Source organism: Glycine max, chromosome 20 (assembly GCF_000004515.6).
Source record: "Glycine max cultivar Williams 82 chromosome 20, Glycine_max_v4.0, whole genome shotgun sequence".
Lineage (NCBI taxonomy): Eukaryota > Viridiplantae > Streptophyta > Magnoliopsida > Fabales > Fabaceae > Glycine > Glycine max.
In genome coordinates, this window is record NC_038256.2 from 34195630 (window position 1) to 34223087 (window position 27458).

General features: G+C 32.5%; 4 protein-coding genes and 1 non-coding gene across 6 annotated transcripts; all 5 read right to left on the minus strand.

The window, feature by feature from the left end:
- Positions 1 to 4329: 4329 nt before the first annotated feature.
- Positions 4330 to 5110, minus strand: LOC100500316 (C2H2-type zinc finger domain-containing protein). The gene has a single exon (NM_001249336.3). It carries the CDS (start codon positions 4992 to 4994, stop codon positions 4473 to 4475), a length of 522 nt encoding a protein of 173 aa, NP_001236265.1. The 5' UTR covers positions 4995 to 5110; the 3' UTR covers positions 4330 to 4472.
- Positions 5111 to 9064: 3954 nt separating this feature from the next.
- LOC100816277 (2-oxoglutarate dehydrogenase, mitochondrial) lies at positions 9065 to 15017 on the minus strand. The gene is made up of 9 exons (XM_003555767.4): positions 14862 to 15017; positions 12945 to 14604; positions 12639 to 12865; positions 12224 to 12556; positions 11449 to 11695; positions 10788 to 10916; positions 10477 to 10692; positions 10162 to 10285; positions 9065 to 9547 (listed from the first exon to the last, which is right to left on the minus strand). The coding sequence occupies exons 2-9, from the start codon at positions 14493 to 14495 to the stop codon at positions 9309 to 9311; spliced, it is 3066 nt and encodes a 1021-aa protein (XP_003555815.1). The 5' UTR covers positions 14496 to 14604; positions 14862 to 15017; the 3' UTR covers positions 9065 to 9308.
- A 703-nt stretch (positions 15018 to 15720) lies between these two features.
- Positions 15721 to 15871, minus strand: LOC113000887 (U4 spliceosomal RNA). Its single transcript, XR_003266207.1, has one exon. It is a non-coding gene; the product is annotated as a U4 spliceosomal RNA (small nuclear RNA).
- Positions 15872 to 19000: 3129 nt separating this feature from the next.
- LOC100816795 (ras-related protein RABE1c-like) lies at positions 19001 to 22413 on the minus strand. 2 transcript variants are annotated; one of them, NM_001415778.1, is made up of 9 exons: positions 22324 to 22413; positions 22142 to 22229; positions 21897 to 21969; positions 21277 to 21377; positions 20745 to 20810; positions 20337 to 20434; positions 20081 to 20143; positions 19917 to 20009; positions 19001 to 19701 (listed from the first exon to the last, which is right to left on the minus strand). In NM_001415778.1, exons 2-9 carry the CDS (start codon positions 22212 to 22214, stop codon positions 19618 to 19620), a joined length of 651 nt encoding a protein of 216 aa, NP_001402707.1. In that variant the 5' UTR covers positions 22215 to 22229; positions 22324 to 22413; the 3' UTR covers positions 19001 to 19617. The 2 variants fall into 2 exon arrangements, with proteins under 2 accessions (NP_001402707.1, NP_001241076.1); NM_001254147.3 differs by having other exon boundaries at positions 22142 to 22356.
- Positions 22414 to 23770: 1357 nt separating this feature from the next.
- Positions 23771 to 26131, minus strand: LOC100817342 (WUSCHEL-related homeobox 13). Its single transcript, XM_003555769.5, has 3 exons — positions 25832 to 26131; positions 24335 to 24874; positions 23771 to 24159 (listed from the first exon to the last, which is right to left on the minus strand). Exons 1-3 carry the CDS (start codon positions 26052 to 26054, stop codon positions 24068 to 24070), a joined length of 855 nt encoding a protein of 284 aa, XP_003555817.1. The 5' UTR covers positions 26055 to 26131; the 3' UTR covers positions 23771 to 24067.
- Between the last annotated feature and the right edge of the window lie 1327 nt (positions 26132 to 27458).

Here is a 27458-nt window from a genome sequence, read left to right on the forward strand (position 1 = left end):
GAAAAGAGGCGAGGTAGGTTTAACAAAGCTAATCTAGAATATTTAGATTATACAAATTTAGACTATAACAATCTCCCTTCACAATTGACATGGTACGGAACATGGATAAGACTCAACTAGAATATTTTATGGAGTTACATGATATTTCTATATTTATTCTCTAAATAATGCAATTAATATAGACTTTATATTTTTTATATTTTCAATATAATCCTTTATAGAATCTTAAATCAATTATAATACATAAGAATCATATAAATTAAAATATTTAGATTTTATATTCATTTTATTGTTTTAATTTTATATAATAGGTTTAAGAATAGTGTAAATTTATATGGCATATTTTTTTGTTGATCGAAGTAAAAATGTGAAAATATTCAATTACATGTATACTTTAAAATATACTAATGGTCAAAAGTAAATTTTACATAAACACAACTAATAAAGAGCCGTTTTTGGTGTTTTTTTTTTAAAATTTGTGCATGTAGAATTTAAATCAATTCACACACGTATATTTTACTATTATGAAACATATATGGGCATAATTTTAATTGATTGTCCAATAAAAAAATTTAAATCAACATTAATTTATTCTATATATTTATTGAATATTATATATTATAATTTAAAAAATTTAAATTTATCATAAGTGTGTATATAAAATCTATTTAAATATTTATTGACATATCTATTAATATATATTTATTAAAATTTAAGTTAAATAAAATATATTAAAAATTCAAATAATATAAATAATAAATTATAAAATGTGAATTTAATATTAGGACAAGTCACGGAAAGTAAGCTAGTTTTCATCTTAAAAAGTTGTACATTTCATGTCCTAATATATCACCAACAAATGAAATAATTAACATCACGGAACGAATTCAGAAATACTTTTATTGAAATAACTAAATTATAAAATCAACAATCTAAAATAAACACACAACAATATATTAAAAAAAGTCTTGATAGGCAAATTAATGTGATCAAATAGTTTAGATTACTATGATGTAATTAATATAACCATTCCCTGCTATTATTCTCATTTGCTTTAGGAAAATGAAACTACCCAGAAAAGCCTTTTCCTTTTCGCTGTGGAGTTCTATCTGTAATAGAGATAACTTCATTTATTTATTATTATTATTATGAAACCTCCCAGAAAAGCCTTTTCCTTTTCGCTGAGAAGCTTCGACATTGTGACGATAAGGAACTAAAATTAAGGTGACCACTCACCAACGTTATTGTGACGATAAGGATCGATGATGACTTTTAGCTAATTAAAGTCTATTGTAAATTTGTAATCAGTATGCTGTACGTAAGCACATAATAGTTTATTGTCTTGTTATCCAATGGAAATTTTCCACTGCGATTTTCCAATCCCATATTCCCATCATTGCTTATAATATATATGTCATGTTCGTGTTTAAGATTAAAAAATAAAACGTTTCCTAGATATATAACTTCTTGTAGCTTTCTTTCAAAAAAAAAAAACTTCTTGTAGCTAGCTACCTACCTGACGTAACTTGTAGTGTTATCGAAATTAATTAGTATATCATTTATGTAATGTACAATAAAATCAAATTTAAAATATAAGATATGTTCAAATTATACTTTCTATGGGTATGGGAGTGTTTAAAAAATACTTCTTAAGTTTAATAAATATTATATGAGATTAATTTCTATTTACTATCAATATAAATAATTACATCGACAACTAATTAAAAACTGTTTTAATATGATTTTTAAAATAATTATAATAAAAGTAAGTAAACGCATTATACGTGATAATTTGTGTCTTTATAATAGTGTAAAAATTATATATATATGAGTTTATTGATTTACACTTTTTTTTTATAGAAAAAGTTAACAAGTTACACTTAAATGTATTTTAAGAAAAATTATAGTTATAACTTACTAATTTATTTCTTTTAAAAAATAAATGAGTATAAATTAACAAATTTTATACACATGCAAACATACACATACTTATTTTCTAGGAGTAAGTTATTAAGTTACACCTAGATGTATTTTAAGAAAAATTATACTTATTTTTTCTAAAAAATAAGTGATGTAAATTAACAAATCTCATATATATATAAAGTAGGTTATTAGGTTAAATCAAACTTTAGAAACATTAGGTCAAGTTTATAAATGGCATATAACCACATACGTATTTATTATTTTAGGCTAGTTTTTCTTTTCTCAGTGTAACAACATACTTATATAAATAAAATATTATCTTTAACCTATTTCCACTCCAATCCAAATTAATTAAATGTGATAAAATTTTATTGGACGAGATTGAATTATGAAGCTAAATAGTTAAAAAATACTGCATCAATTAAATGATTTGGATGAGATTTATTGAATTGACCTATATATCAATACCATAATTAATGTCTTATGATACTGCTCGACAAAGAGTGTTAAATTTGGTTATATATAATAAATTGAAGCCAATCTTCTGTGATTTCTTATCAGCTGAAACTCTCACTGTTGCTCTAGACAACCTTGCCTGCCTGTAGTGTGATTTGGAGTACTGCACGTGGTATCGAAATTCGTCATCATCGCTTGCGCAGGTGATATATCTCAGAAGATCGAACAACAAAACTAGGAAATAGAAATAGAATTAGTATAGAACTAAAAACCAAGAAACTGGTTGAAAGAAGGATATTTTAACTCTGTTGGTTACTCGTTATGTTTGTTTACGGCCAAAATAATTTATTTGTACATTAATAGAAGCTTTTTGTATAGGTTTTTAGGATCTTAATAAAAAAAATTAAAACCTTTACAAGTATTTTAATGTATCATTTAAATAAAATCAATTCTTTGAAATTTACTTTTTAGTTATCATTATAAAAACAATTTCTATTACATATTCTTTGATCAAAACAAATTCTTTTAATATTAATTATCAATTTCTTTTGTAATTAGTTATACTAAATTCTAAAAGGAGCATACTAAATTTTCATGGTCAGCCCAATATATTTTTAAGTCTAAAAGACTAAAACCAAGTTTGAGGTAATGACATTACAAAAAAATACAAAGGATAAGAGAGTAATACAAAAATTCAAAGACTTAAAAAAAAAAAGTGATTCTTTCTCGAGCAAGGTTTGAACCACATTCTCCAAGGAAAAACATACCTAAATTAACACTGTGTTAGACTAATTAATAATAAAAAAATGCATAGATATCAGTGCTAAATAATTATATTTTCTGAAAACTAAAACAAAAGTTTGGGCTACCTTATACAATCAATGCGTTGTCTATTGAATTATTTCCTTTTTAATATGAGATTTTTCTTAGTAGCGTATCCATTTGCTTAAATTTAACTTACTCTAGCCAGTAGCTACCAACATTATAATCACTAAAATTGTTGAACACGAAGTTTGAAATAAGACTGCGAATGGTAAAAGTTATTATAATGAAACGACTTTCCAGATGGCACGCAGGTTCTATATATATGCGTAGGATAAGATTTTATTGGACCCAACTGCACGGCCCTGGTATTTGGAAAATAATTCCCTTCTAGATTGTATGACGTTCAAGGAAAATGGAAAATCAATCCGACAATATTCCAAAGTATTGTTATTTATATTTTATAAAAAGAAATTAACTTCGTGATTGTGATACAAAGATCTGCCCTGTATTAAGTGGTAGAATCATTAAGTTAAAAAAGTGAATTAGTTAGTAGCAGCTGATTACATTGAATAAGAAGTTTAGTACCATATAGCTAGTAAGATACAAACGTTCCTTGTTTAGGTCAAATACTACCAGATAAAAAGCTTATTCGAATCAGTTGTTTATTTTCACCACATGGAGAAGTTGTGTAAATATACATTTGTATATAATTCAATGCTCTTCACTATACATTAATTCATAGCTAGCATTACCATAAATGTTTTACGTGCATATAAAAAAAATCATATACAAAAACCACATATTTAGATTAATTAGAAGCAGATTGCTTTCTATTCCCTGTTAGGAAACCCGTTTTGTGTTTCTTTTCCTTGAGAACGTGGACCATGCATGTCTGAACCTTTGACTTAAAGAAAAGGAGAAATCAAAGTTTAATTAAATCGGTATTTAACAAAAATGTTTTTGTTGGCCGGAGAAATTTCTTTCCACCATGATACACGTTCTGAAACGAAATTAACGGATTGAATTTATTCTAACACAAATCCCAATCTCACTTAATGGCATGAAAATATATTAGCTACAAATTAAAGAAACTGTAACTTGTACAAATATGCTTATAATCATAAATAAAAAAATGTTGGTTTGAAAGAAACGTTAAAGTAAGGATTCATAAGCGAGCACTTTTTCTTTGATTTTGTAATTAACACGAATTTCTTATATATATATGAACTGAACACATTAATTTACATATATAAGTAAAATACAAAAGGAGCAAAAAGTAGTATGATCTATCTATATCGTACTCTACAAACTATGTGCCAAGAATTAATTCAATTAAAGCAGTGTCCAAACTTCAAAAACTCCAAATCATTCTCTAAAGGCGTCAAATTCAAATCAGGAAACAAAACCCTCTTGGTGTTGTTAGCCTTGTTGTTCATGTTTGGTGGTAAAGTATTATCAACTGTGCTACCACCACTATTGCTAGAACTCAACCAAGAATTAATAGTAGTGTGCATGTTTCCATTTGATGCTGCTGCAGCTCTATGACGCCTCATGTGCCCTCCCAAAGCTTGTCCTATTGCAAACTCCAATCCACAAATGGAACATTCGTGTGTTTTAGGCTTTGGTGGTGAACCATGAATTAGCACTTGGCTATCACTCTCTCCCATCAACCTTGGCTTCTTGTGACTCGCACGGTGGCCACCCAATGCCTGAAACGACGCAAACCGCCGGTTACATGTCTTACACTCAAACACACGGTTGTTGGAAGTGTTCAAGTTGGTGGTGGTTCGAGAAAGCAGCATCAAGTAGTTGGCCATGGTTATACTATCAACTTCTCTTTCTCTCTTCATCACTATATTATATCAATAGTACTTGAAATAATATTGGTGTTTTGGTTTGAAGGGGTGATCGAAAATGGATATGATCAAGGGTTTAAAAAGAATAGAAAGGTGTGGAATGGATTAACTGGTGTATGAGACTTTAGAGTATATATGGTGTATGGTGCGTGATAGATATTTATAAGCTAGGTTGGTTTTGTTTGTTAGCTTGAGAGTTTTAGACCCTTCTAATTAATATGGCTGACGTTACTGAATGTAGTATGTGTGTGTAGTGTGTGAACATGTACTGTAACACACTAAACTTGTGACTTTGAATTGAATTTTTTTATTTTTTTTTTTGCAAAGAAAAAATTTAGATAAATTAGATTTGGAGAGTTAGAACAAGCCTTTAAGGCTTAAAAAGTGCTAACAAAATTAATTACCTATTACCTACTAATAAAATCCTTATATCGATAATAAAATCCGAACCTATATTTTTCTTAGATGAGTTTGTTTTCTAGTCACTGAGTCAACCATTATGTAAGCAAGTAGGAGTGATGGAGCAATTAAACAGCAATGCATTGGATATATGCGTTGAACTAGGGCTTTTCCTTTGACTAGTAAGCTTGGTGTGAAGGTAAGCGTGATTGGTTAGCTGATGGGAGATCGTTGCTCATTAATTCAAAGCTTATAAACAATTGTATAATATTTAAAATTCTTCGACTGAAATTTTGAAAATAATATATTAAGTGGCTTAAAATAAAAGGGCTTCTAGATGGCAGCCACTATAAGATACAATTTTAAGTGTTCATGTATTGGACTGCGCTGTTAACTTGGAAAACTACTTCTCTTCTAGACTGTCTGACCAAGGAAAATGGAATATTAGTCTAACATGCTGCATATGTCATGCTCAAGAACGTTCATGCATTGTTGATAGGCTAAAAAGTTAAAATATCAATCGTGTTATAGCTAAGCATTAATGCCTATTATAGGGTCTGTTGTTTGTCCAAGTGACACAATCACTTTTAAATAAGAAGTGAATAAGTTAATAGCTGATTACATATTATCATATTGAATATGATGATGGTCAATGTCATATAATTAACTGGGCCAAGTCAGCGATACAACTCCATTATTTTTTGGTCAACCATTATCAAACATACTTTACCCAAAAATCAATAACTAAAAATACTTTCAATTAAAGTATTATTTTTGTTATTAATAATTAAAAGATAAACAGCATTAAAGAAAATGTTGTACCAACTCTGTAACTAGTATTTTAGCCACGGTGTATTTTATAAAATGTTTATTTTATATAACAAATTTTATAATGAATAAAACTCTTTAACAACTGAGTGAAAACCGATTAGTAGCCAGAGAAAAATCGATAGTTCAACAGTTTCAGCCTGTTTGCAAAATCCGCAATCAGCAAGCAAGAAGCAACCTCTTTTAAGACGTGAATTCTCATCTCCCTTGGCCCGATGTGGGATCTCCACATAACAAAATGTAGCCATGTTATCTCTTCTCACCGATGTGGGACTTAGCTGTGAGTCGTGAGTGATACAACATTGAGCACCAAATAATCTTGGTAATTCCGTCCAGGTGTTAAGATAGATCTTTTCAGGGTTGTTGGTGCATTATACTGTTAATTGTGATGAGTGAACTGAAAAGAAACTACAATATTGAGTGATTTTGAGACAGGATACTCTTGCTCTGCTGCATGGAAGAGAGAAACAATAATTTCAATTTTTCAAAAAGGGTCACGTAGTTGTCAGGTTTTAATTTGTTGAATCTTCAATTTTTCCATGGAATCGAAATTTACCCTCTTTCTACCGCCCCACCTCAAATCCATGTATCAAGAGAGTTCCCTGCTTATATATACAATACAATATTCCACCACGTGATGATGCACTGAATGGTTGAAGAGCTAGCTTGTGTAATTGAAGAATGAAGCACAGAAGAGATTACATGCACACACGTTTAACAACCCATCTGGATTCAAGCTAAACCAAACCCCTTATAACTGTTCAATTATGGTGAGATTAGTGACTGGGAGCGGTGCACACTCTTGGGCTAAGGTAGCTAAATCTAGTAGTAGTGGATTACTATGCTCGCTGCACGGTCTAAAGAATGCAACTAACAGAAATAATATATCAGTAGTCTGTAGAACCAAGGAACCTGATTGCTACTGAATTAAAAAAAAAATGCCTTGTATAGTTCAAGTTCTGATCAATAACTGGCCAGTTACATGGAACTTGGTTAGGTTGGTGCACATGACATCATAGCACAATTTTTGCTAAGATAGACAAAGTCATCGTAGGCCCTCTATTCCTGTAAAAATAGGACGTTGCACTTATTTTCTTCGTATCCAAATCAAATGAATATATTAACATCAGGTATCCATGGTCGTATTAATCTGCAGCTCTGCTTGGCACTACAAGTACATGGGTGAGTGAATTGACGTTTATCATAAATAAAGGTTTTATAACCACTTTTTCTTTCCCTTTCTTGTTCTTCCAATGACCAAAATCACGGATTAAGAATTACAGGAATCAAAATTACAATTTAACATTTTCTTTTTAACTTCCAGTATCATCTTCCATTAAATTCTTCTAAGCAAATCCTTTTGCCATTATTAGCATTCTTTTGAGAAAAAATTACTGCAACCCCGTCTGCTGTTGACTAGAGTTGTTAAAGTGTCACCACCGCGTTAAGAGGACATGAACAAACAATAGTGGTGGCTCAGTTGCTCTCCTTTAAGCGCAATGCATCAGATGTCAAAACTAAGTTCACATTAAGCATGGGCTATTATAGAATTTGATTTTATATTCATTCATATATTATTTGAAACGCTGCTGTTATGAAAAAGAGTGATCACAGCTCAAATAATTTTTGCACAGTGCATATATCACGAGTCTTGATACTCTAACTGTAACATCCCTTGGTCAATTTGTTCACTGCATGAGGCAGTAACGCAGAGGTAAATTGAATCTGAGAGTTGTAAGAAGTATCCTTCTTAGTTCGTAGGAGATTCTAAGATGTTCAGTTTTTTACCTGTATTATGGAATACCATTTTAGTTATGCTAATCAATTAATGTCTCCTACTTGAACTATATTTTGAATGTTAAAAAAGTGGTATATAGCGTCCAGTGATGTAAAGTAACAAAATCTTACCCTAAAATCATTTAAAAAATTATCATGCTTCCTTTTGATAAACGTTCTTGAAGAGTGACCCGGCACATTTATTCATAGATTACTAGTTGTTACATGTATAGACAAAATGTGGATTCCATCACCAGTTTGACTGCCCTCAAGACAAAACAAAAAGCACACAAAGATTAGACGGCATAAAATGCAAGACAAAACCTAGCAGGTTCGGCTTCGGTCAAAAAGAGTTTATGTTTTTTTTAACTTAACCTACTATGGACTCCTCAGGTCACGAGGTATTATTACTACATCATTGCTCTCAAGTGATATTGCTGACTGTGTTGTAAATGCTTAGAAGTTCTATAATGCTTCTGTTGCCGCTATTTGATGCCAACACGCTAAATCAAAAGTTACTAACAGTAGCTTCATCCTTCAGCGTTTTTCTCCTATAACGTGATTTCATGGTGCCACACACTTTTAAATTGTTTCCAAACACACTATGACAGGCAAAGAAAAAGATGGGTAGAAACAGTGCAAGTTTTAAACCAAACTCCCTCGCCGCATATCAAACGAATGAGTTACCACCTGTGTAAAGGTAGTTTATTATTTTTAACCCTTTTTTTCATTTTAGCAAAATACAGTGAACAAATAGTACATACAACAAGCCTATACTATAACAACAACCACGTGACAAAAAGTGCACTGATAAAGGAGAGAAAGTCTTCACCCCCTGAAGCTAAACAAAAAAAAAGGTAAAAATGAAACCTTATCTTACTAAGTAAGATCGGTTACATGAATCATACGACATCATACAGACTAGTTAAAATCCACAGCTTCAGACATATTAATTACAATTGTTGTTCTATCTTGAAAGGAATTCAGTATTTAAAACGTATGCCACTGTTGTTCTATATTGAAACTATTAAACACTACTAAGCAATAACAGTAATAATCAGTAATCACACAAAAAAAAACAATTTTTATTTATTGGAGGACAATTGACTAAGTTTCACCTCTTGGTAACAGAAAAAAATTACCTCAGCTGAAGTAAACAGTATACACCTTGAATTTCAGCTTACCTGACATCTTGTCAAAACCAGAACACATAAAGGTGAAAAGCAAATATTAAGAATTGTGTTTGTAAGCTACCCTCCAATTATTGCCTTCATCACTCTGGAGAAACAAAGTATATGCTATGCCTCAGTAAGGGAAATTGATTGGCTCACGTTGAATGGCTTTCTGAACTAGCTCAGCCTGCTCGTTAAGGTGAACCTTGAGGAAACCAGTAGCTGTGGCTGCAGAGGGAGCACGACCAACATATTTGACATCTTCATAACCTCCCCTACCTACAGCCTTCATGGAACTTATGAGTCGGGGTAAAATATAAGTGTATCCACCCATGTTCATTGGTTCTTCTTGACACCAAACAACCTCCGCATCTAGAAGAAACACAACAAAGTATAATGTAAAACAACTAACCACAACAGACTATACGTTATTAAAATCCTACCATTTTAAATGTATAATGCTTAACCCCAAATGACAACGAAGACAAAACCAAAATGCTCTACTAATTAGTTGACACAATGGCACATCTAAGTTCAAACATTTCCCATATCATGAGAAACATCAACTACAATTCAATAATGCTCTAATAAATTGATTCCTTTGGCTTTTAACCACATTTTTATGACATCTAGAAACCAATTAGCAGCAGAATGCATTGCAATTTCAATCAGGCCTTGTCTAGGATCTAAAAAATTGTATAGAAGGAAAATGTAGATGCTTTCCAATCCTTCCAACTAACAAGCAGAAATCAGCACTCCATATTGTTAGTCTGCTTTGACAGCAATAGGAAAACAACTACCTTCATATGGCTGGTCTTTTGCTAAGGTAAAAGATGCAACAGCCATGAGATAAAAAAATGACTATCTAGCAGAAAAATCACAAACAAGAATTACTTCCCACACTAATAACAGTAACAGCATATTCAAGCTTCAACATGAAAAAAAAATCAGAATCCATTTCAAAAGAGCACTTTGAAAAGACATACTTGGATATCTTTTGAGCTCTCGTTGGACAAGATCATAAGGGAAAGGACAAAGCTGTTCCACCCTACATATTGCAACATCCTTTGCATCTTCCTTTGTTCGTTGTTCATCGAGTTCGTAGTAAACCTGCAAGGAATATAAGACATTAAAAGTTATAAAAAGCATATTTAGAAAACAATGATAAGTCATAGATGTAAAACATAAACAGTATCAAAGCACCAGATAAAATTCACAAATACAGTTAAAAGAAAATCCAGCCGGTGTCTGAGCGTAAAAACCAAACACGAGAACAGGTAGTCCCAATCAGGATCACACACCTTTCCAGAGCAGAGTACTAAACGTCTGATACCCTCCTCAACATCTGAGTGGTTATTTTGGTCTTTTATGAGGCGCTTAAATCTAGTGCCCTGTTTGTCAAAACCTGGGTGTCCTTGAACATCATCGAACTCCGATAAATTTGATCTACAAGCCTTACTACGAAGCAGGTTCTTAGGTGACATCACAATGAGAGGTTTACGGAATTCTCTATGTATCTGCAAGAAAACAAAAGGCAACAATGAGAAAATAAAGCAACACAAATTTAAGGGACAAAGCTAACATCAATCAAATCATTGAACCAACTATAAACCTGCCGCCGTAAAACATGGAAAAAATTTGCTGGAGTTGTAACATTCACAATCTGCCAGTTACATTCCTGAATTTGTTTCCGAAGAGTAGGATCCATCTCAGGAATAACATAAGGATGGTCATCAGCCATCTGCCAATAAATTAATGAAAACCTTGTTTAAATACTATTAAGATTGACATTGAAAGATGAAAGGACTCATGCAAAAAAAGATCTTCAAAAGCAAGAAACAAAAGACAATTATTCAAATTATATGTTTGCAATCTAAATTAAACAAAAAGTTATGTTTCTTTATTGTCCTTCCCCCTTCTATGAACTTTGAAGTTTCCACACTTAAAGGTAGCTAAATTCAAAGATTCATATTTCATTTTCAGCATTGTTCCATTAACCTATACCCTTGGTATTCCCCAAACTAATCATATTATAAATGATAACTACAGACTACTGACAAGTGCCATCCAGTGATAAAAAGAAGCTTACGGTTTAAAACAAACCATGCACAACACAACATCAACAATGTAAATTGAAAATGACACAGCCCTCTAGTTTGTTGTGGTATGTCAACCTCAAAGTAGACAAAAGTTGGCAAGCAGATTCATGGCGAAGGAATAAAAGCTTTCAAAGAAGTTTCAAGGAATTAGAACACAGATTCATAACAGAGCACCTGAAGAAAGCGTTCCAATCTTCCACTTGAATGCTCAGGGCCCTGGCCATCATAACCATGAGGAAGTAACACTACAAGCCCAGTCTGACGGAGCCACTTAGACTCACCAGAACTCAAGAAATTGTCAAATATAACTTGAGCCCCATTAGCAAAATCACCAAATTGAGCCTCCCAGATCACCAATGAATTTGGATTTTCCATTGAGTAACCCAATTCAAATCCAAGAACTCCAAACTCAGAGAGTGAGCTGCATATCATATGAAAGATTAATAGAAAACAATCTATCATTAGTTAAACATACATTTCACGTTTTATTAAAGTATCAAATGAATTATACTGATATATATTATGTCAAAGATGATATTTAGTGTCATCAAGATAAAGGCACATAACATCATAATTATAGTATAGGTCGAAGACACTTCTAATACATGTATACTAATACAGATATAGCTGATAGGTGAGCCATTGAAATTTGAAAAGCACTGGATGCCGGGACAGTAATTATCTTTTAGGATAAATAGAGATGCAATGAAACAGTCTAAATAACAATCATTAATGGTTTATGAAAAGGTTCGACGATAAATTTCATTAAGAATTTTTGAAATATAATTCTAAATAGCCCATACATTTTTGACAAAGTATCACAAACATTAAAATTCACTGTAAAGCACATGACAAAATAAAACTAAATTAATACTATAAGAAAAAATGAGTATCAATGATCAGTTGAGCAGGATATGAATTCAAATTTTAGAAGCTTAAGGCATATTACCTATTGCTAACAGTAAACATCTCTTCATTTTGATTCATTATCACATGGTCAAGGGGGCAATATATCTCTCCCGTTGTCTGATCATGAACTACAGCATGACGGTGACTAAACGTTCCTCTTTCAACATCCTGACCACTTAACCGAACATGGTTACCCTCAACTATCAATGTGGCAAAGGCAAGTGCCTCTGCAAATCCCCAGTCAATATCTTCCCCTGTTTCAACCATCTGGGCACGTTGTTCATAAATCCTCTTCACTGCTTTATGAGGAGAAAAAAATTTAGGTAAGATTGTGATTGCTTTCCCAACACTTTTCAAGATCTCTGGTTTCACACTGCACAGGATAGACCATAGATTTCAGCATTTATACAACCAACAGAAAAGATTCAAGCAACATTAACATTAAATCATCATACCCAGTGTTCCGGATACGTGAAATCTGTTCAGGTGACTTGAAACCAGACCAATATGCTGAAAGCCAATCTCTTCGTTTTGGAACATAATCTTTGCTAGCCAAAAATTCATCATTTAAAATTGATGTGACCTTCTTATGTATCTTATCAATGTCTTCTTGTGTCAGCTCCCCTGATTCCAAAAGTTTTTTCTGATAGATCTCAAGAGCTGATGGATGGTTTCGGATGACCTATATATAGTCCAGAAAGTTGAAAAACTGATGAACTTGTCAAAAAGAAATATGTATAGCAAAAAGAAATAGGGCTAACCTTATACATTTTAGGCTGTGTGAAAGATGGTTCATCAATCTCATTGTGGCCAAATCGACGGTAACACACGAAGTCAACAACCACATCAGAATGGAAAGTTTGGCGCCATTCAGCTGCAAGTTCACAGACATGAACAACAGCTTCCACATCATCACCATTCACATGAAAGATTGGAGCATTTAATGCTTTGGCAACATCAGTGCAATATTGTGAAGATCTTCCTGACTTGGGATCAGTTGTAAATGCAACTTGATTGTTGAACACAATGTGTATAGTCCCACCAGTAGTGTAATTTGGAAGAGCGCTAAGATGAAGGGTTTCATAGACCACACCTTGTCCAGCAAAACTACCATCTCCATGAATCAAAACCCCCATGTTTTTCATTCTGTCCACATCATTGGAGTAATATTGCTTTGCTCGAGTTTTTCCAACCACAAGTGGGTTGACTGCTTCCAAGTGACTAGGATTTGCCACCAAAGATAAATGTATCCTCCTCCCACCCCTGGTTGGGCGATCATAAGATGTTCCCAAATGATATTTGACATCACCAGTTCCTGTGTAGAGCCCAACTTCGTCTGCAGGCTGACCACCACTAAACTCACAAAAAATCTGACGAAGTGGCTTCCGTACTACATTACCCAAAACATTCAATCTTCCCCTATGTGCCATTCCCATAACAATGCTCTCGACCCCAAGATCAGATGCCCGATCAAACATTTCTTTCATGCCAGGAATAACACTCTCTCCCCCTTCAAGCCCAAACCTCTTTGCCGAAGTCCACTTGGTGGCCAAGAAATTTTCAAAAAGTGTACTCCAGGCAAGCCTATCAAAGATAACTTCGCGACGCTCCCGATTATACTGTGTAGGTGTAGGAGTCTCAATCCTGTCCCTAAGCCAGTTACATTTTTCACGGTCCGGTATGTGCATGTACTCGTATCCAATGCTCCCACAGTAGGCTTGCTGAAGCCGTGACAAAATGAACCTAAGAGTCTGCACAGGGCGATTTTCGGACAAAAAGCCAGACATCTTCCACACACCCAAAAAGAATTCCCTGTCAAGATCAGCCTCAGTGAAGCCATAAAAGGCAGGGTCTAACTCATCAGGGACTTTTCGTTCCTCCAGACCCAGAGGATCTAGCTTGGCTTTCATGTGACCATTAACCTGGTATGCTCTCACCAGCAACAGCAATTGCATACTCTCCTGGATTGTTTGTCCAGAAATTCCAGGGGATGTGGAAGCCTGACCCACAAAGTTCCTGAAGAAATTGTCCCAGGACTCATCTACACTGTCTGGATCAGCTTCCCAAGCCCTTTGAAGCTCCTCTAAATAGACACTGCTCGTCCCATCCAAGAAGTTGTCAGTCAACTTGGAAAGGGGCACGGGGCGAGGCACCGGTGCGGTTTGCTCTTTGGATTTGACAACCGTGGTGTGAAATTTTCTAATTCTACTTGTTGATGGAAGGACTGTGCTGGTCCTTTTCGCACCTCGATAGAGATTTCTCCTAATTGCATCATGCTTTACTATGCTGGAAGCAACTCTAAACCATGCCATCACTCACTCGCTCAGAACAATCAATCAAGAATGTCTATCACCAATGCTTGTATTTCCTCAAGTTCTTGCTTAATTCACCATACATTACTCTTTCCTATCAATTACCAAACTAAAAAAAAAAAAAAAAAAAAAAAAAAAGTTCATCATGAGATGAGATTGACGAGAAAGAGCTAATATTCCATAAATCTAGCAGCGAAACAATCACGCAGGACAAAGAGTGTAACAGTCACCGAGATTGAAAAATGCAGGTTCAGAGAAAAATGTTATGAAATTACTGAGACAGTTACTACTGAGAAATGAAAAGACACATTCACAAAGAATGAAGTGAATGAGCGATTGCAAAGAGAAGAGAATGAGAGACAATACCAGAGTTAAAAGCGGAGAGAGATCGAGATGAACAATTTTTGACGGTAAGGAATAGAATGGGAGTTGAAGGTTTTAATTCAGTGACAAGAATCAACTTTGTTCTGTTTGTTTCCAGAACACGCTTATTATGCTCATGCAATATATCTCTTCTTTCTTACCTTTTTCAATTTTAGTGGGTCCTGAATATTATAATGTTATTTTCTTACACCTTCTAGAGCTCGCTTTGAAATGTTGCCATGCTGGCAGTCGTTGATAGGGTCACGTTTTCGTTGATTTTCCCTCCCTTTTTTAGCATACCGTTTTGATTAGTGTTACTACTCTACTAGAATCGGATGATTAAACAGACGAGTCATCGGTTAATCCTAGATATGTTGAATGTTATAGGTTATTTGAACAATCTAACCAAAACATTTTTTTTAGAGGATCTAACACATGATAATCAATTATTTTTTTTTAAGAAATTAATTATATATCCGAAGTTAACTGACTGTAACTAACACCGATTATACAAACGATTTTAAAATAAAATTTAATTTTTAAAACTAATTTTATATGTAATACATGTTTACAACCAGTGTCTTGTTTTAATGACTGTGGCCTTGCCTATGTTGATTCCAAAAACGAATGACCACCTTTGTACAACTGATTATATGCTTTGAATAAATAACTGCATCGTCTAATTAAAAATTTATTGGAAAGGTTAAAACTGGAATTTTTTAAGGCTAAATAATTTATAACCGATTAAGCAATATTTTAATCGATCTTCTCAAGATAAAATACAAAATACTAACTTTAATCTAAATTTTGCTTAAGCACGAAAACTAGTGGCAGACTAAAAAATCTTTAACTAAAAATGTAGGGCTTTGCCCCAAAGGGAGCCCTTCCAGAAATTCTCGAAGGCCTAGGGTGAACCCAGGCCTAAGAGGGGGTTTGGAAATAGTTTTCAACCAGCAATAGACGCGCCTCGGTTAGAACCTCACTAGCTGCGTCATTGCCCCAAGCGCAAAGATGCTTTCTAAGGAACTATGTTTTCCTATTTTATATTAGCCTCTGTCAGTTCCACCTCTTTCTTTATTCCATGTGGGACTTCTGCCAACCAGCTACCACACTGACCAGGATTCCAGGCCACCCCAATAACTGCACAGCTACCATCTTGTTCCTATTACTGATAAAACAAACATGTTGAAGTACATCCAACAGCTTTCACCAGCCTCTCGATATATATCTTCTTTTACCATGGCATCTAATTAGTTAGAAGTCTTACAAAGTTCATGTAAGAGTTACACAGTGTTTTTTGTAAGAGTATTTGGAGTTTTGTTTGTACTGTATGATATCCGATGGTTATCATTCACTATATGAGGTTAAATGTAGTATTGCATACATTCTGTTGTTGTCATTGTCTTATGTATAATGTGTTTTGTGTATGAGTGTATGACCAATATTTTCGTCATCATTGCTTTGGTCCTTAATACAATCAACTTGGGTGTTTGATAAAAAGAAAAATATATGACCTCCCATGTCACTTTGTGTTTGCCCCTTTTAGTCGTGTCTTTTACAAGTAAAAATGATTGAAGTCAAAAAATTAATAGGAATGTATCCATGGAGATTGGACTAAACAAGTTAGATCTTTTCCATTGTGCTTCAGCTACTCTCAGATTTCTAATGTTCATTGAACTGACATCTCTTCAAGAGGTTCATAGGGTTCGGTTCTTTTTGAAGGGAATGAAATGAACTTTGCATTTTCTTTTCTATTTGTATCATTATAATTGAAAAGCCTCCCCTATTCCAATCAAATGGATTTTAAGGTAGAGGATTTCAGCACTTAGATCAAATTTTGGTATGATGGAACTCAGTTCATTGAGAAGAAAACCAATAGTGCATGTTAAATGAAATGAAAAGAAAAAAAAAGAGTGCATAAAAAAGGAGCTTTAGGTATAATAAAAGAAGAACCAAACAAGTCAAATTAATATTTTCCTCTGAACAATAACACACTCTTTCTGTAAAAATGAGAGGAACATAAATTAAGCAGTTCCCATTTTAATCCTTATCCTTGACCATCTGAAAAATGAGAGGAACATAAAGTAAGTTGTGTGCTTCATAGTGCTTCCATATTACTTACACCAAAAAGGGTAAAAGAAAAGAAATTATTTTTTTGAATTGAATGAATTGACAGAATAGAAAGAGAGATTTCTCCTCTTCACAAATGATTTCTCCTTTCTCAAAGAGCAAGCACTCAATTCTCAAATTAAATTATTGGAGACTCAGTGAAACCCCTTCCCCTACATTTATTTATTTATCTCTAGCCCCCGGACTAACTACTTAATATCCTAACAGTCATAACTAACTTCCTGTTCCCCTCTCTTAACAGTGGCACATGTTATGAACCGTTAACACTAGAAGCTTAAACGGTTGACCTCTCTTATTTATTATTTTTAGAAATGTCAGTATGCCCTTTGTCATCATGATATCACTAATTTCAATGAAACAACAATAGTGAAGGAAATATGCGGTTGGAAAAGCAATTATGTGAGTGTGAACTTGATACAATCCATTCTGCAGTGAGTGTCAAACCATGTCTGTTGTCTAATTTGACACGAGTAATGCACAACCATCTTTCTAATTCATATCATGGCTGAAGCATTGTAGTGTGCAGTGTGGAGTTCTGAGTCTTTGCATAAAATGCACCTAACATCACAGTGAAAAACATGACGTTTTTATGGAAGTAAGAAAGGTTGTAAAGATTTTAGTTGGAATCAGTAGCTTGAATGGGAATCTCGGTTGGTTACTACATGTTCATTTTTTTTTAGTAATAACATTGGCATGCTTTTTTCTCAATAGTACTTCTCTTATTTTCTGCAGAGATAGTCTTTCAGTATATGCAAGAAATCATGCATAACTCATCCTTGGTTGCTGTCCCACTTACTTCGTCATGCAGACTATGATTCCAGGAGCAATTTTCATGTGTTTGTTAGTCCCAGCTCCTTTTGGAATTGTTGGAGAAATTCTATTGTTTTCAATGCCAGCGCTGGAGCATCATCTTGCTTCTTTTTGTCTATAAAATTTATTTGATAATTGGCTTGTAGCATCCGGTATTCCGGTTAACTTGTTTTTCTTTCGTAACAAACTGCTGAGTTACAAACTTTCTTCTCAGAATTACTCTAACCTTACCAAATCTTTTCATCAATTTGGCATCAGCAATTGTTGACACCCCATTTCGGATTATCTTTTTGCCAACATTGATTGGCCTTATTATAGCTAAATAACTACTAACATCAAAATCAAATTGTTGATTTGCCATTTCGGATTATCTTTTTGACATCATTGATTGGCCTTATTCTAGCTAGTTAACTACAAACATCAAAATCAATTTTATATATTTCATATCCGGAATCTATTTTTTCAATAGAATTTAAAAAAAAAAAACATTTAGATCAAAATCAATTGTGACGAGCAACTTCAGTTTTGGACACCGCAATTGATTTTGGAATTTCAAAATCTCCAAACTAATTGCAGTCATTTTATTTTATATCAAGCAAAACTTCTTGAGTTTGGAAAATTATCTTCAATTACAAGGTAATTTGTAATTTAGTTCTTTATGACGTTGTAACAAAAACAAGCAGCAGCTTACCCTACTGTTAGGGTTTGTTTTTCAGTTCAAAATGCCACAAATGAAGGCTCATGTGAAAAAGCAACAAATTGTTGCATCTCACAACATGGAGCTCTCGAATTGCAAATAAGGGCCCATTGAAAAAGCAACAAACTGTTGCTTCTCAGAAGGTGGAGCTTTCGAATGTATGCCAACTTGTATAAACAGATACACAAACAAGCTAGGGTAAAACTTCCTGCACTATTTGCATTTCAGACTTGGCTTTTCATAATGCAATGGAAAATGCAGGAAGCTATGGTAGGAATGCAGGAAGCAACAGCCAACACGCTAATAGGATTTATAGGATTTGATGTGCACCGCAAGCGGGATTTTTCGTGTAACAAACTATACATGTCATGAACTTCAGCCCAAGTTGGTACTTATTTACTTAAGTATCCCTTGTTAGTTAATGCTCAAACCAGGTATTAAGTGAATCCAGAATACAAAAAAAAAAGGACAAGTTTCTGTCAAAAAAAAAATTCCAAAAGTTCCTCTCAAATTTACTGACTGTTGCCAAACATCTCAACTAGATTAATATTTATAATAAAACAGGGGGGATTAGAAAACATGCAAAAACATTTTAACTTTTTCAAAGAAACTTGGTTCCACCTTCCGAACCAAACCATTTCGAAGTGGGTGAAAATATTGCAACATTATCATGCAATATTAGTACCCGCGGACCATTTTAGTAAACACGGCATTTCACATTGCGGTGAAATGGCAAGGCTTCCATTTTCCTTCCACGTGCAAACTTATTGGGTTTGCGTCTAGATTCCTAAGCCAGCCAACAAAATAAAAAACATTCGGACCGATATTCTGCAAATGATCAAGCTGTTGTGATAATCTATCCGCATCTAATCAAGATACCTTTTAAGAGTCACACTACAAATGAAAATAGGAAATTGAAGCAAATTACTAGTCACAACAAATTCCACCAAGTCAGTGAGCAAAGAATTTAAAATATTAACTTTAAAATAAGACATCTGCAGTTGGGAGATACAGAGGGACAAATACATGCTCCCACTTATAATGTCATCAGAATAACATTAGCACCCAGATGAGTGCTATTGCAGAAACCTGTGCACCTCTTTCTACAGATACTGATTCTTTTCATGAACCACAGCAAGCCGACTTTTGCGCAGGTTGACCACCACTGGTTGCCTGGTCAGGTTGGTTAATCTTGATAGTCTGAGGCTGAATCAACAGAGAAGAGAATATCAGTGTTCAGCAATACGAACAAATCTATGCACTTATTTTGAAAGTTAGTGTTAATTCCTAACAATTATTTTTCTTAAGTACTTGATACACAGTTGCAAAATTTTAATCTTTCAGAAGAAGAGAGCACTTGCATTTCTCAGGAAAAAAAAAAAAAAAAACAAAGGACATAGAGAAAAGAGTTTGCAAATTACCTCAGCTCTTGAATCTGTGTCTGCAAGCCTTTGCTTAATATCTCTTGCTATTGAAAAGAAGACCTCTTCCACGTTCATGTTGGTTTTTGCACTCTGCATGTGTTCTTCAATATAAATATAACAAAATCACAAATAGTTTTAATGAAAAGGTAATTGTCACTCACAGTTTCAAAGAACTTGATACCATACTCATCAGCAAGTGCTTGCCCTTTGGAGGTAGGTACAGCCTAGAAGAGAAAAAGGAAAAACTTTTGTTTGTATCAATGCAGACAAAGAGATAGCTTAATCTGATATCAGTAAACAAATGTGGTTTGAGGAGCATGGAGTCAATAGTGCAATATCTTATTAATCAACTAATTTCCAACCCTAGCCAACTAAGAAGTAAAATGTAAATTGCAAAGTACCCCGAAATGTACATACCCTTTTACTTTCATCCATATCAGCCTTGTTGCCAACAAGTATCTTGTTTACATTGTCAGAAGCATGTTGTTCAATATTGCGGATCCAATTCCTAATATCTGGATAGAAAAAACCAAGCTATATTGAAAATCGAAAGATGGACAGAACAGATGAAGTAAACTTAACCATAAAGACAGATTGTTTTGTCTACCAGTTAATTGTACATCAGAGAATAATAGGGAAAATAAGAAATGTGAGCAATAAGAAATGGGGAAAATATGAAAGAAATACAATTTATAAGGTCAGCTAAAGCTGAAATGAAGTCTACAATTCTAATTTCTAAGACATTAGTGCATAAAAATACATCAATAGAATGTCATTCACTGAAATATCTTTAAACTTCCAACAAAACCAGGGAAGGGAGATTACTATTGAAAGATGCTTCATCAGTAACATCATAAACCAGCAAGATACCCATGGCTCCACGGTAATAAGCTGCAACAGCATGTAACATTGTAAGACAAGTTTTCCTTTCATCAAAGAAATGGAGCATGCAATAAAAGTTAGTTTATCCATAGTATTTAAAATCAAGTAAGAATTGAACCTGTTAGATTAAAGCATTGTGTCCTTCTAAGTAAGTATAAAACATGCCAGTGTGTAAATTAGATTTATGAGTCACCATATCGAATGACGTAAATCACTATTCCTTAAAAAAATTATAACTTCCACCCAAAAATAATTATTTTCTATGAAAAAGAACTTCTCAAAACTTAATTGAGTTACTGATAATACTTATAAAAACTAATTCCCTTTGAATGCTCATTTTTATCAATCACAACTATAATTACTTCAATTTAACTTGTACAAGAATGCATGTAAACAAATGATATGAAATTACCTACCAAGAGGACAGCTGCTAATTGTCAACTGACAGCAAGGTTGCACAAGAGGAAACACATACCTGTGGTAATAGTTCGGAACCGCTCCTGACCAGCAGTATCCCAGATTTGTAACTTAATCCGTTTGCTGTCTAGTTCAATGGTTCTTATCTTAAAATCGATACTGCCATACATACATTATTATAATGAGATTTTATTTTATCAAGAGATAAAGGTCTGGTTGGGTACAAATATTTGTGTACAAGGAGACTAAACATTCAGACAATCTGGTACCCCAACAACGAGAAAATGTGCATATTAAAAGCACTATTCACTAAAGAAATGTGTTATTCATCAACAACTCCTAAAATAATTTATACAACAGCATTTTTTGTATTTATCTCTCTCCATTACATATCATATCTCTCTCTCTTTTTCTCTCTTAGTTGTAAGATTTGTTATATAATTTGGTATACAAATAACGTTTGTCTTCACTAAATGAGCTCTAGACATTAAGTCCAAAATTGCCATGCTACCAAAAAACACTAAAAGAGAAACAGGGGCGCTATAGACAATATAGTCAATAGTGAGTGGAAAGAGGAAATACGGATGTAAGAATCTTGAAACAAGACAACAAACAGGTACAGCATTTTTCACAAGCGATAAAAAAAAAAAAAAAAGTGTCTACAGATAATATACTAACCCAATGGTGGTGATAAAACTGGTTGTGAATGAGCCATCAGAAAACCTCAAAAGTAGACAACTCTTCCCCACACCTACAATGATTTTGAGTCACAAATAAAATAAAGCAGAGAGCAGCAGAGCCAATAATGCTATATATAATCAGCAATTAAACACTAATCCCTATTCTGAACGACAACTAGTAATAATAATTAACGATCAGAGAAGAATAAAGAAAGCATTGAATTGAATCTAGGAAAAACTCACCGCTGTCGCCGATAAGAAGAAGCTTGATGAGGTAATCGTAATCGGCACGAGCTCTAGCGGGTGCTGCTGCCATGGCAGATTTAATGCCCTAAAATCGAAGACAGTGGGAAATGGTTAGAACTTGGAAGGAGAAGGAACGAACGAAGTCGTCGGATCGAAAGGGATCCAAGACCAAATAATGCCTTTGCGTTTTCTCTCTCTCTGCTCTGCGCCTATCATATCATTGCAATCGCGTTACGTTTTGCCACACCACACTTCTTCTTACATACTCCTGCCCACACTCTATTCTGCCCTCCAATCCCTCACTTGCTTCCCCCATTAACTAATAACTACTTTAAAATACTATTCATTCTATCGCATTATTAGTTTAAGATTTGTATACTAATTAATATAATTTTAGATATGGCATTTGAAAATAAAACAAGTCCCATCAAATATTATCTTAAAATTAACAAAATTAACTGGGACCTAAAACATATATTTAAGTCTTTGTAATGAAAAATAAGAATTAATATAGATAACTAGATATATTAGAATCACTATAACAAAATAACAAGAATTCAAAATATAATTTTTATTTTATTAGAGACTTAATGTAGAGGAAAATGATATTAGGAACCCAAATAAAAAAATTTAATTTATTAATGACTCTAAAACATATTTAAGCCTATTATAAAATTTTGTTATTTTTAATTATATAATAGATTATTAATAGATTAAAAAATAGTGTAAATGCATTTTAATTACTTTTTATTATTTCCAATTTTTTTAATTTAATTGAAATTATTTAACCATATAAAAATCTTGAGAAATGATAGTAATACACTTTATAACAAAAAATATATATATTTGTATTATTTTATTGTTAAATTTATAAAAAAAATAAAAAAATTAGAAAATTATATTAAAAACACCTATAAATTTGTATTTAAATTTCGTCCTATTCTTTATTGATTCACAATGTAAAAACCTTTAAAAGCATGCTTATTTATTAAGCTATTTTTTACATGTTATTTTATATTGATTCATTCTCTTAAAAAAAAAATAGCTTCTTCAAAGCGTGACATATTTATTAGACAGCTAAATTATTTTAAAAAATAAAACCAATAATAATGTTATTAGCAACTCACGTTGCTCTATAATCAAAGTCATATAACAATTTTGTTGTTAGTGATAAAGAAGTCGGTTTTATTTATGCATGATTTTAGGTTCGAGTACCAATGAAAGAAAATGATACACACTTTCAACTAATTCACATTCTTTAAAAAAAAAACAATTAATTTAATTTATCATATTAAATTTATCAATTATTTACAATTTTTTCTTTCAAATTATCATTTATTTCTTTTTTCAGTTAATTGCTACCAAAAAAATAATTAATGTTTAAAGAAAAAATATTATAATCAATTAAGAATATTATAAGGTAAAAATAATAATAATACACCATACTTTTAGAAAAGTATATTATAAAAAAAATAAAGTTAAAAAAGTTTTATATGGAGGGAAACAGATGTAGTAAGAGAAATATTATTAGTATATCTTTGTCCATTAATCTAATCCACCCAATTCAACTTACAAGTAATTGAAGCTTAACGCGATCATATAGTAAATTACAAATACTGAATAGCGTGATACAGTCAAGACAATGAATATGCATAATATAGGGAGGTAATAAACTAATAATCCCTTTAGAATCGGGTTGCAAAAAAGTTGTGACAGTAGAAAATAGTGAAGTTGTTACCAAGAAACCAACTTCACAGTATGATGTAACATTGTTATGCTATTCTCTTTTTTCAGTAAATATTATAAAATATGGCTAAATAGTAAATATTACATTGAACTCTGATTGTTTCAGTATAATTTGTCATAAACATGAACACAAGCCCATCCAACACACTCACGGTTCTTTACAGCTCACACTAAATCTCAACCCGCCAGATTGCAGTCTCCTGTTTGGTGGAATAAATTGTAGCTCACACTCCCACCAACTTCCATTTTTCCACCTACATACTCACTCCCTGAAAAATAAGAAGATAAAATGAATTAATCTTGGATTCTCTAAAAATTAAAGTATATAAGTTAATTTTAATTTTTCAGATAAGTATAATCAATCATTTTATTTTTATTTTCTCTTAGATTGCTAATGAAGAGAAGAAAGTGAAGGAAGAAAGAACAAGAATAGATGTAACATACTTGAGTTTGACAGCATCTCATTAAAAACAGACACATGACTCGAATTTCTTGTGGATTTCAGATTGCAATCTGATTGGAACATGGAATATGGTTTGTTGGAATCAGGGTTCAAGTAGTGCAAGTGATCAGAGTATACTTGAGGGTTCTGGAAGCACAGCTTTTCAGCCCCTCCAGAAGTTGTTATGTTATGTTGGGACTGAAACTCCTCCTCAGCTTTTGTCTTCTTATTCTTAGAATCAACCTCAGTGTCCACTTCTGATTCAGTGTTGCTAGGAGCCACATTTTGCAGCCTTCTTTTGGATCGAGCACGCCTATTCTGAAACCAATTATACACATTTGTTTCAGAAATTTGGCCATGCTGGCCCAGTTCAGCAGTGATTTCCTTGATTTTTTCCTTGCTTGGAGTTCCATTTCCCTGATCAAATATACGTTCAAGAATTTGTAGCTGCACAGGTGTAGGTGTCCACCTTTGTCTTGAGGTTATTTTGTGCCCACCAGATGTCATCAATTGGTCACAGTATATGTTTCCTAACCTAACCCCTGAAAGAAAACACAAATATTTTCTTCAGAGAATGCTGGATCTTAATAAACAAATTACATATGTCATTTTCTTATATGCCAATTTTAAGAGCACATTTAATTGTGAGGTTCAGAAAGGTTTGATATTCAAATTCAATCAAGCAATATGATCTGTAATCTGTCACTCTTATTTGAAAATAAAACAAACGAACAAATTAGTTGAAAGTTTACTGCACAACCTGAAGGCTATATATGCTTATGTGGCACACAAAAGCTGTCAAAGCAAAATGCAATGAAAAAACCAACTAGGTTTGATTTTAAAACAATTGTCACCATGAATATTTCTATTATGTGTATTGAGATAATATTATTGAAATGAAATGAAAATATAATCAAATGAAATTGTAATTAATTCCTTAAAATGAAGGATATAAGTAATTCTATATCTTCTTAATTATAACATTATTCAAATATTTTATAAAAAAAAGATATTAAATAAGATAAATCATTAAGATACTTATTGGTTAATGATCACAATTTTGAAATTAATATGCCTTGTATATCAGGGAAAAGGTATTGTCGATATTTTTGCCCTGTCATTTTCTGGTTTGTAGAAACAGGCTGGCTTAAATAGTTGAAAGTTGAAACGCACACAGACAAAAATATAGAAATCAATAGGTTGGTATATAGTTTGAATGCCATGAAACATGATTTAGATGAATCTTACTGAGAAAAATGGTAAAGAGAGTTCAAAACCTTACAGGTGAAGGCTTTGATTTAACAACCAACATGGGTAAGTAACAAGATACCAATGGGAATATAGAGGAGAGGAGATAAATAGGACTTTAGAGTAACTTAGCTCAATCAACTCTCACACGTTGAGATAAATGGTAGGGAGAACAAACTTATTGTAGCTCATAATTAACCAAAAAAGAAAACAATAAAAAGAGAAAAGAAAGATGAGGTTGAGGTACCTACCTGCAAGATCCTGTTGAGCTGAGAGTGTTCTGTGCATCTCAATAAGTTGCTCACAAATGGTGCCATAAACGGCTATTTGCTTCCTCAGAGTTTCCAACTGTTCATCAGTCATGACCTTGACATACATGAGTTCTCCGTTGGCATCAACATTCACATTCACATTCACATTCCCACTCTGCTGCCACCTCTGCAACTGTTTCTGCAATTCCACCACGTTCACCATCTCTCTCTGTCTCTGATGATTGTGAATTATGATGATAAGAGAGAGAAAGACAGAAGTCAGCAAAGGTTGTCAGAAAAGAAAAGCAGAAAGTGTGAGAAACAGACAAAAGACACAAACATTTTAAACGAGAAACGTATCCTCTTTAACGCTGTGCCACATGTGACTCCTTATTAATTGTATTAGGCTTAATTACTCTCTTAGTATCTGAATTTAAGTTATATTTTTTTTATTTCCTAAAATTTAAAAATATTTTATTTAATTCCAGAATTTTGAAAAATTATTTTTTTTAGTCTCTAACAATCTAAGATTATAAATTAACGCTTTATATTAATTTTTTAGCATTCTATTAGAGTTTTAAAGTTTTAAAATGTAAATTCAAGATGAATCAGTATTAATGTTATAACTTCATTTGAAAAATTAATATATTTTCTTGCTAAACTAATTTTAATTTTTTTTACAATAACTATAAAAATTGGTCTTTAATATTAAAACTAGTTTTAAACAAAGTTTAATTATTGTTTTAGTCTTTGAATTTGAGATGTATATTTTTTTAGTCCCTAAAATTTAAAATTACTTTTTTTCTTGAATTTTGATAAATTTCTCTTAGTAAATCGATATTTTGTGATCGTTTTTAGTTTTCATAAATTAGTTTTTATTTTTAACTACTTGAATTTTCATTTTAAAAATATTATAATGTTAAAAATTGTTATAAAGTATTAAAATTATTATAAAATATCAATTTATTTTTTCAAGAATTAAAAAAACAAATTATCAAAATTTAAGAACTAAAAAACATACTTCCCAATTTCAGGAAAGAAAACAATAATTAAGACATTATACTATTATTATTTCTGATGTGCCTACTTATAAAAAAGAAATTAAACTTGGGATGCTATCTATTTTCTCCTTAACACTAATAACTATCAAATTAATTTTGGAAACCTCTCATGAATTATCAATTTTGTTGAAAATTAATTTAAATTTATTTTAGCCGAATACATTTTATTTTAAGAATTAGAAAAATGCTTAAAAATGCCTTATTGATCATGTAAAAAAACAATGCCTGATTGATGTTTGTTTTCTTTTGATAATATAATGATAATGATTACATGACAAAAAAATAGTATAGGCATTTCGCAATTTACGTGTTGCGTAAAACGTTAGCCCCGCAATAATTGCTTACTTTTGATGAATGGACTGTTTTTAATACTTTTGGTTGCTTGGATTGTGTTTTCACATTTACAAAGTTTTACATTATTTACAAGTTAAGATAAAAAATATTTAAAAACACTTTCCTTTTAACCCATGAATGGATATGTCTTTTACTAAAAATAAAAATAAAATCATGATGATCCAACAGCATCTACATCATCTAAGCAGATAATATCTTAAATATAGAAAATT

What these genes read in the sequence shown, in the direction of transcription:
- LOC100500316 (NM_001249336.3), bottom strand. Translation starts at nt 4,994, where the DNA reads ATGAAGAGAGAAAGAGAAGTTGATAGTATAACCATGGCCAACTACTTG.
- LOC100816277 (XM_003555767.4), bottom strand. Translation starts at nt 14,495, where the DNA reads ATGGCATGGTTTAGAGTTGCTTCCAGCATAGTAAAGCATGATGCAATT. An exon ending in CACAGCCTAAAATGTATAAG is followed by an intron (nt 12,866 to 12,944) that starts GTTAGCCCTATT and finishes GACTATATATAG; the next exon opens with GTCATCCGAAACCATCCATC. An exon ending in GATTGGAACGCTTTCTTCAG is followed by an intron (nt 10,917 to 11,448) that starts GTGCTCTGTTAT and finishes ATTTATTGGCAG; the next exon opens with ATGGCTGATGACCATCCTTA.
- LOC100816795 (NM_001415778.1), bottom strand. Translation starts at nt 22,214, where the DNA reads ATGGCAGCAGCACCCGCTAGAGCTCGTGCCGATTACGATTACCTCATC. An exon ending in TGATGAAGCATCTTTCAATA is followed by an intron (nt 20,435 to 20,744) that starts GTAATCTCCCTT and finishes TTTTCTATCCAG; the next exon opens with ATATTAGGAATTGGATCCGC. An exon ending in ACACAGATTCAAGAGCTGAG is followed by an intron (nt 19,702 to 19,916) that starts GTAATTTGCAAA and finishes CTGTTGATTCAG; the next exon opens with CCTCAGACTATCAAGATTAA.
- LOC100817342 (XM_003555769.5), bottom strand. Translation starts at nt 26,054, where the DNA reads ATGGTGAACGTGGTGGAATTGCAGAAACAGTTGCAGAGGTGGCAGCAG. An exon ending in AGCTCAACAGGATCTTGCAG is followed by an intron (nt 24,875 to 25,831) that starts GTAGGTACCTCA and finishes GTTTTCTTTCAG; the next exon opens with GGGTTAGGTTAGGAAACATA. An exon ending in TGAGATGCTGTCAAACTCAA is followed by an intron (nt 24,160 to 24,334) that starts GTATGTTACATC and finishes CTTATTTTTCAG; the next exon opens with GGAGTGAGTATGTAGGTGGA.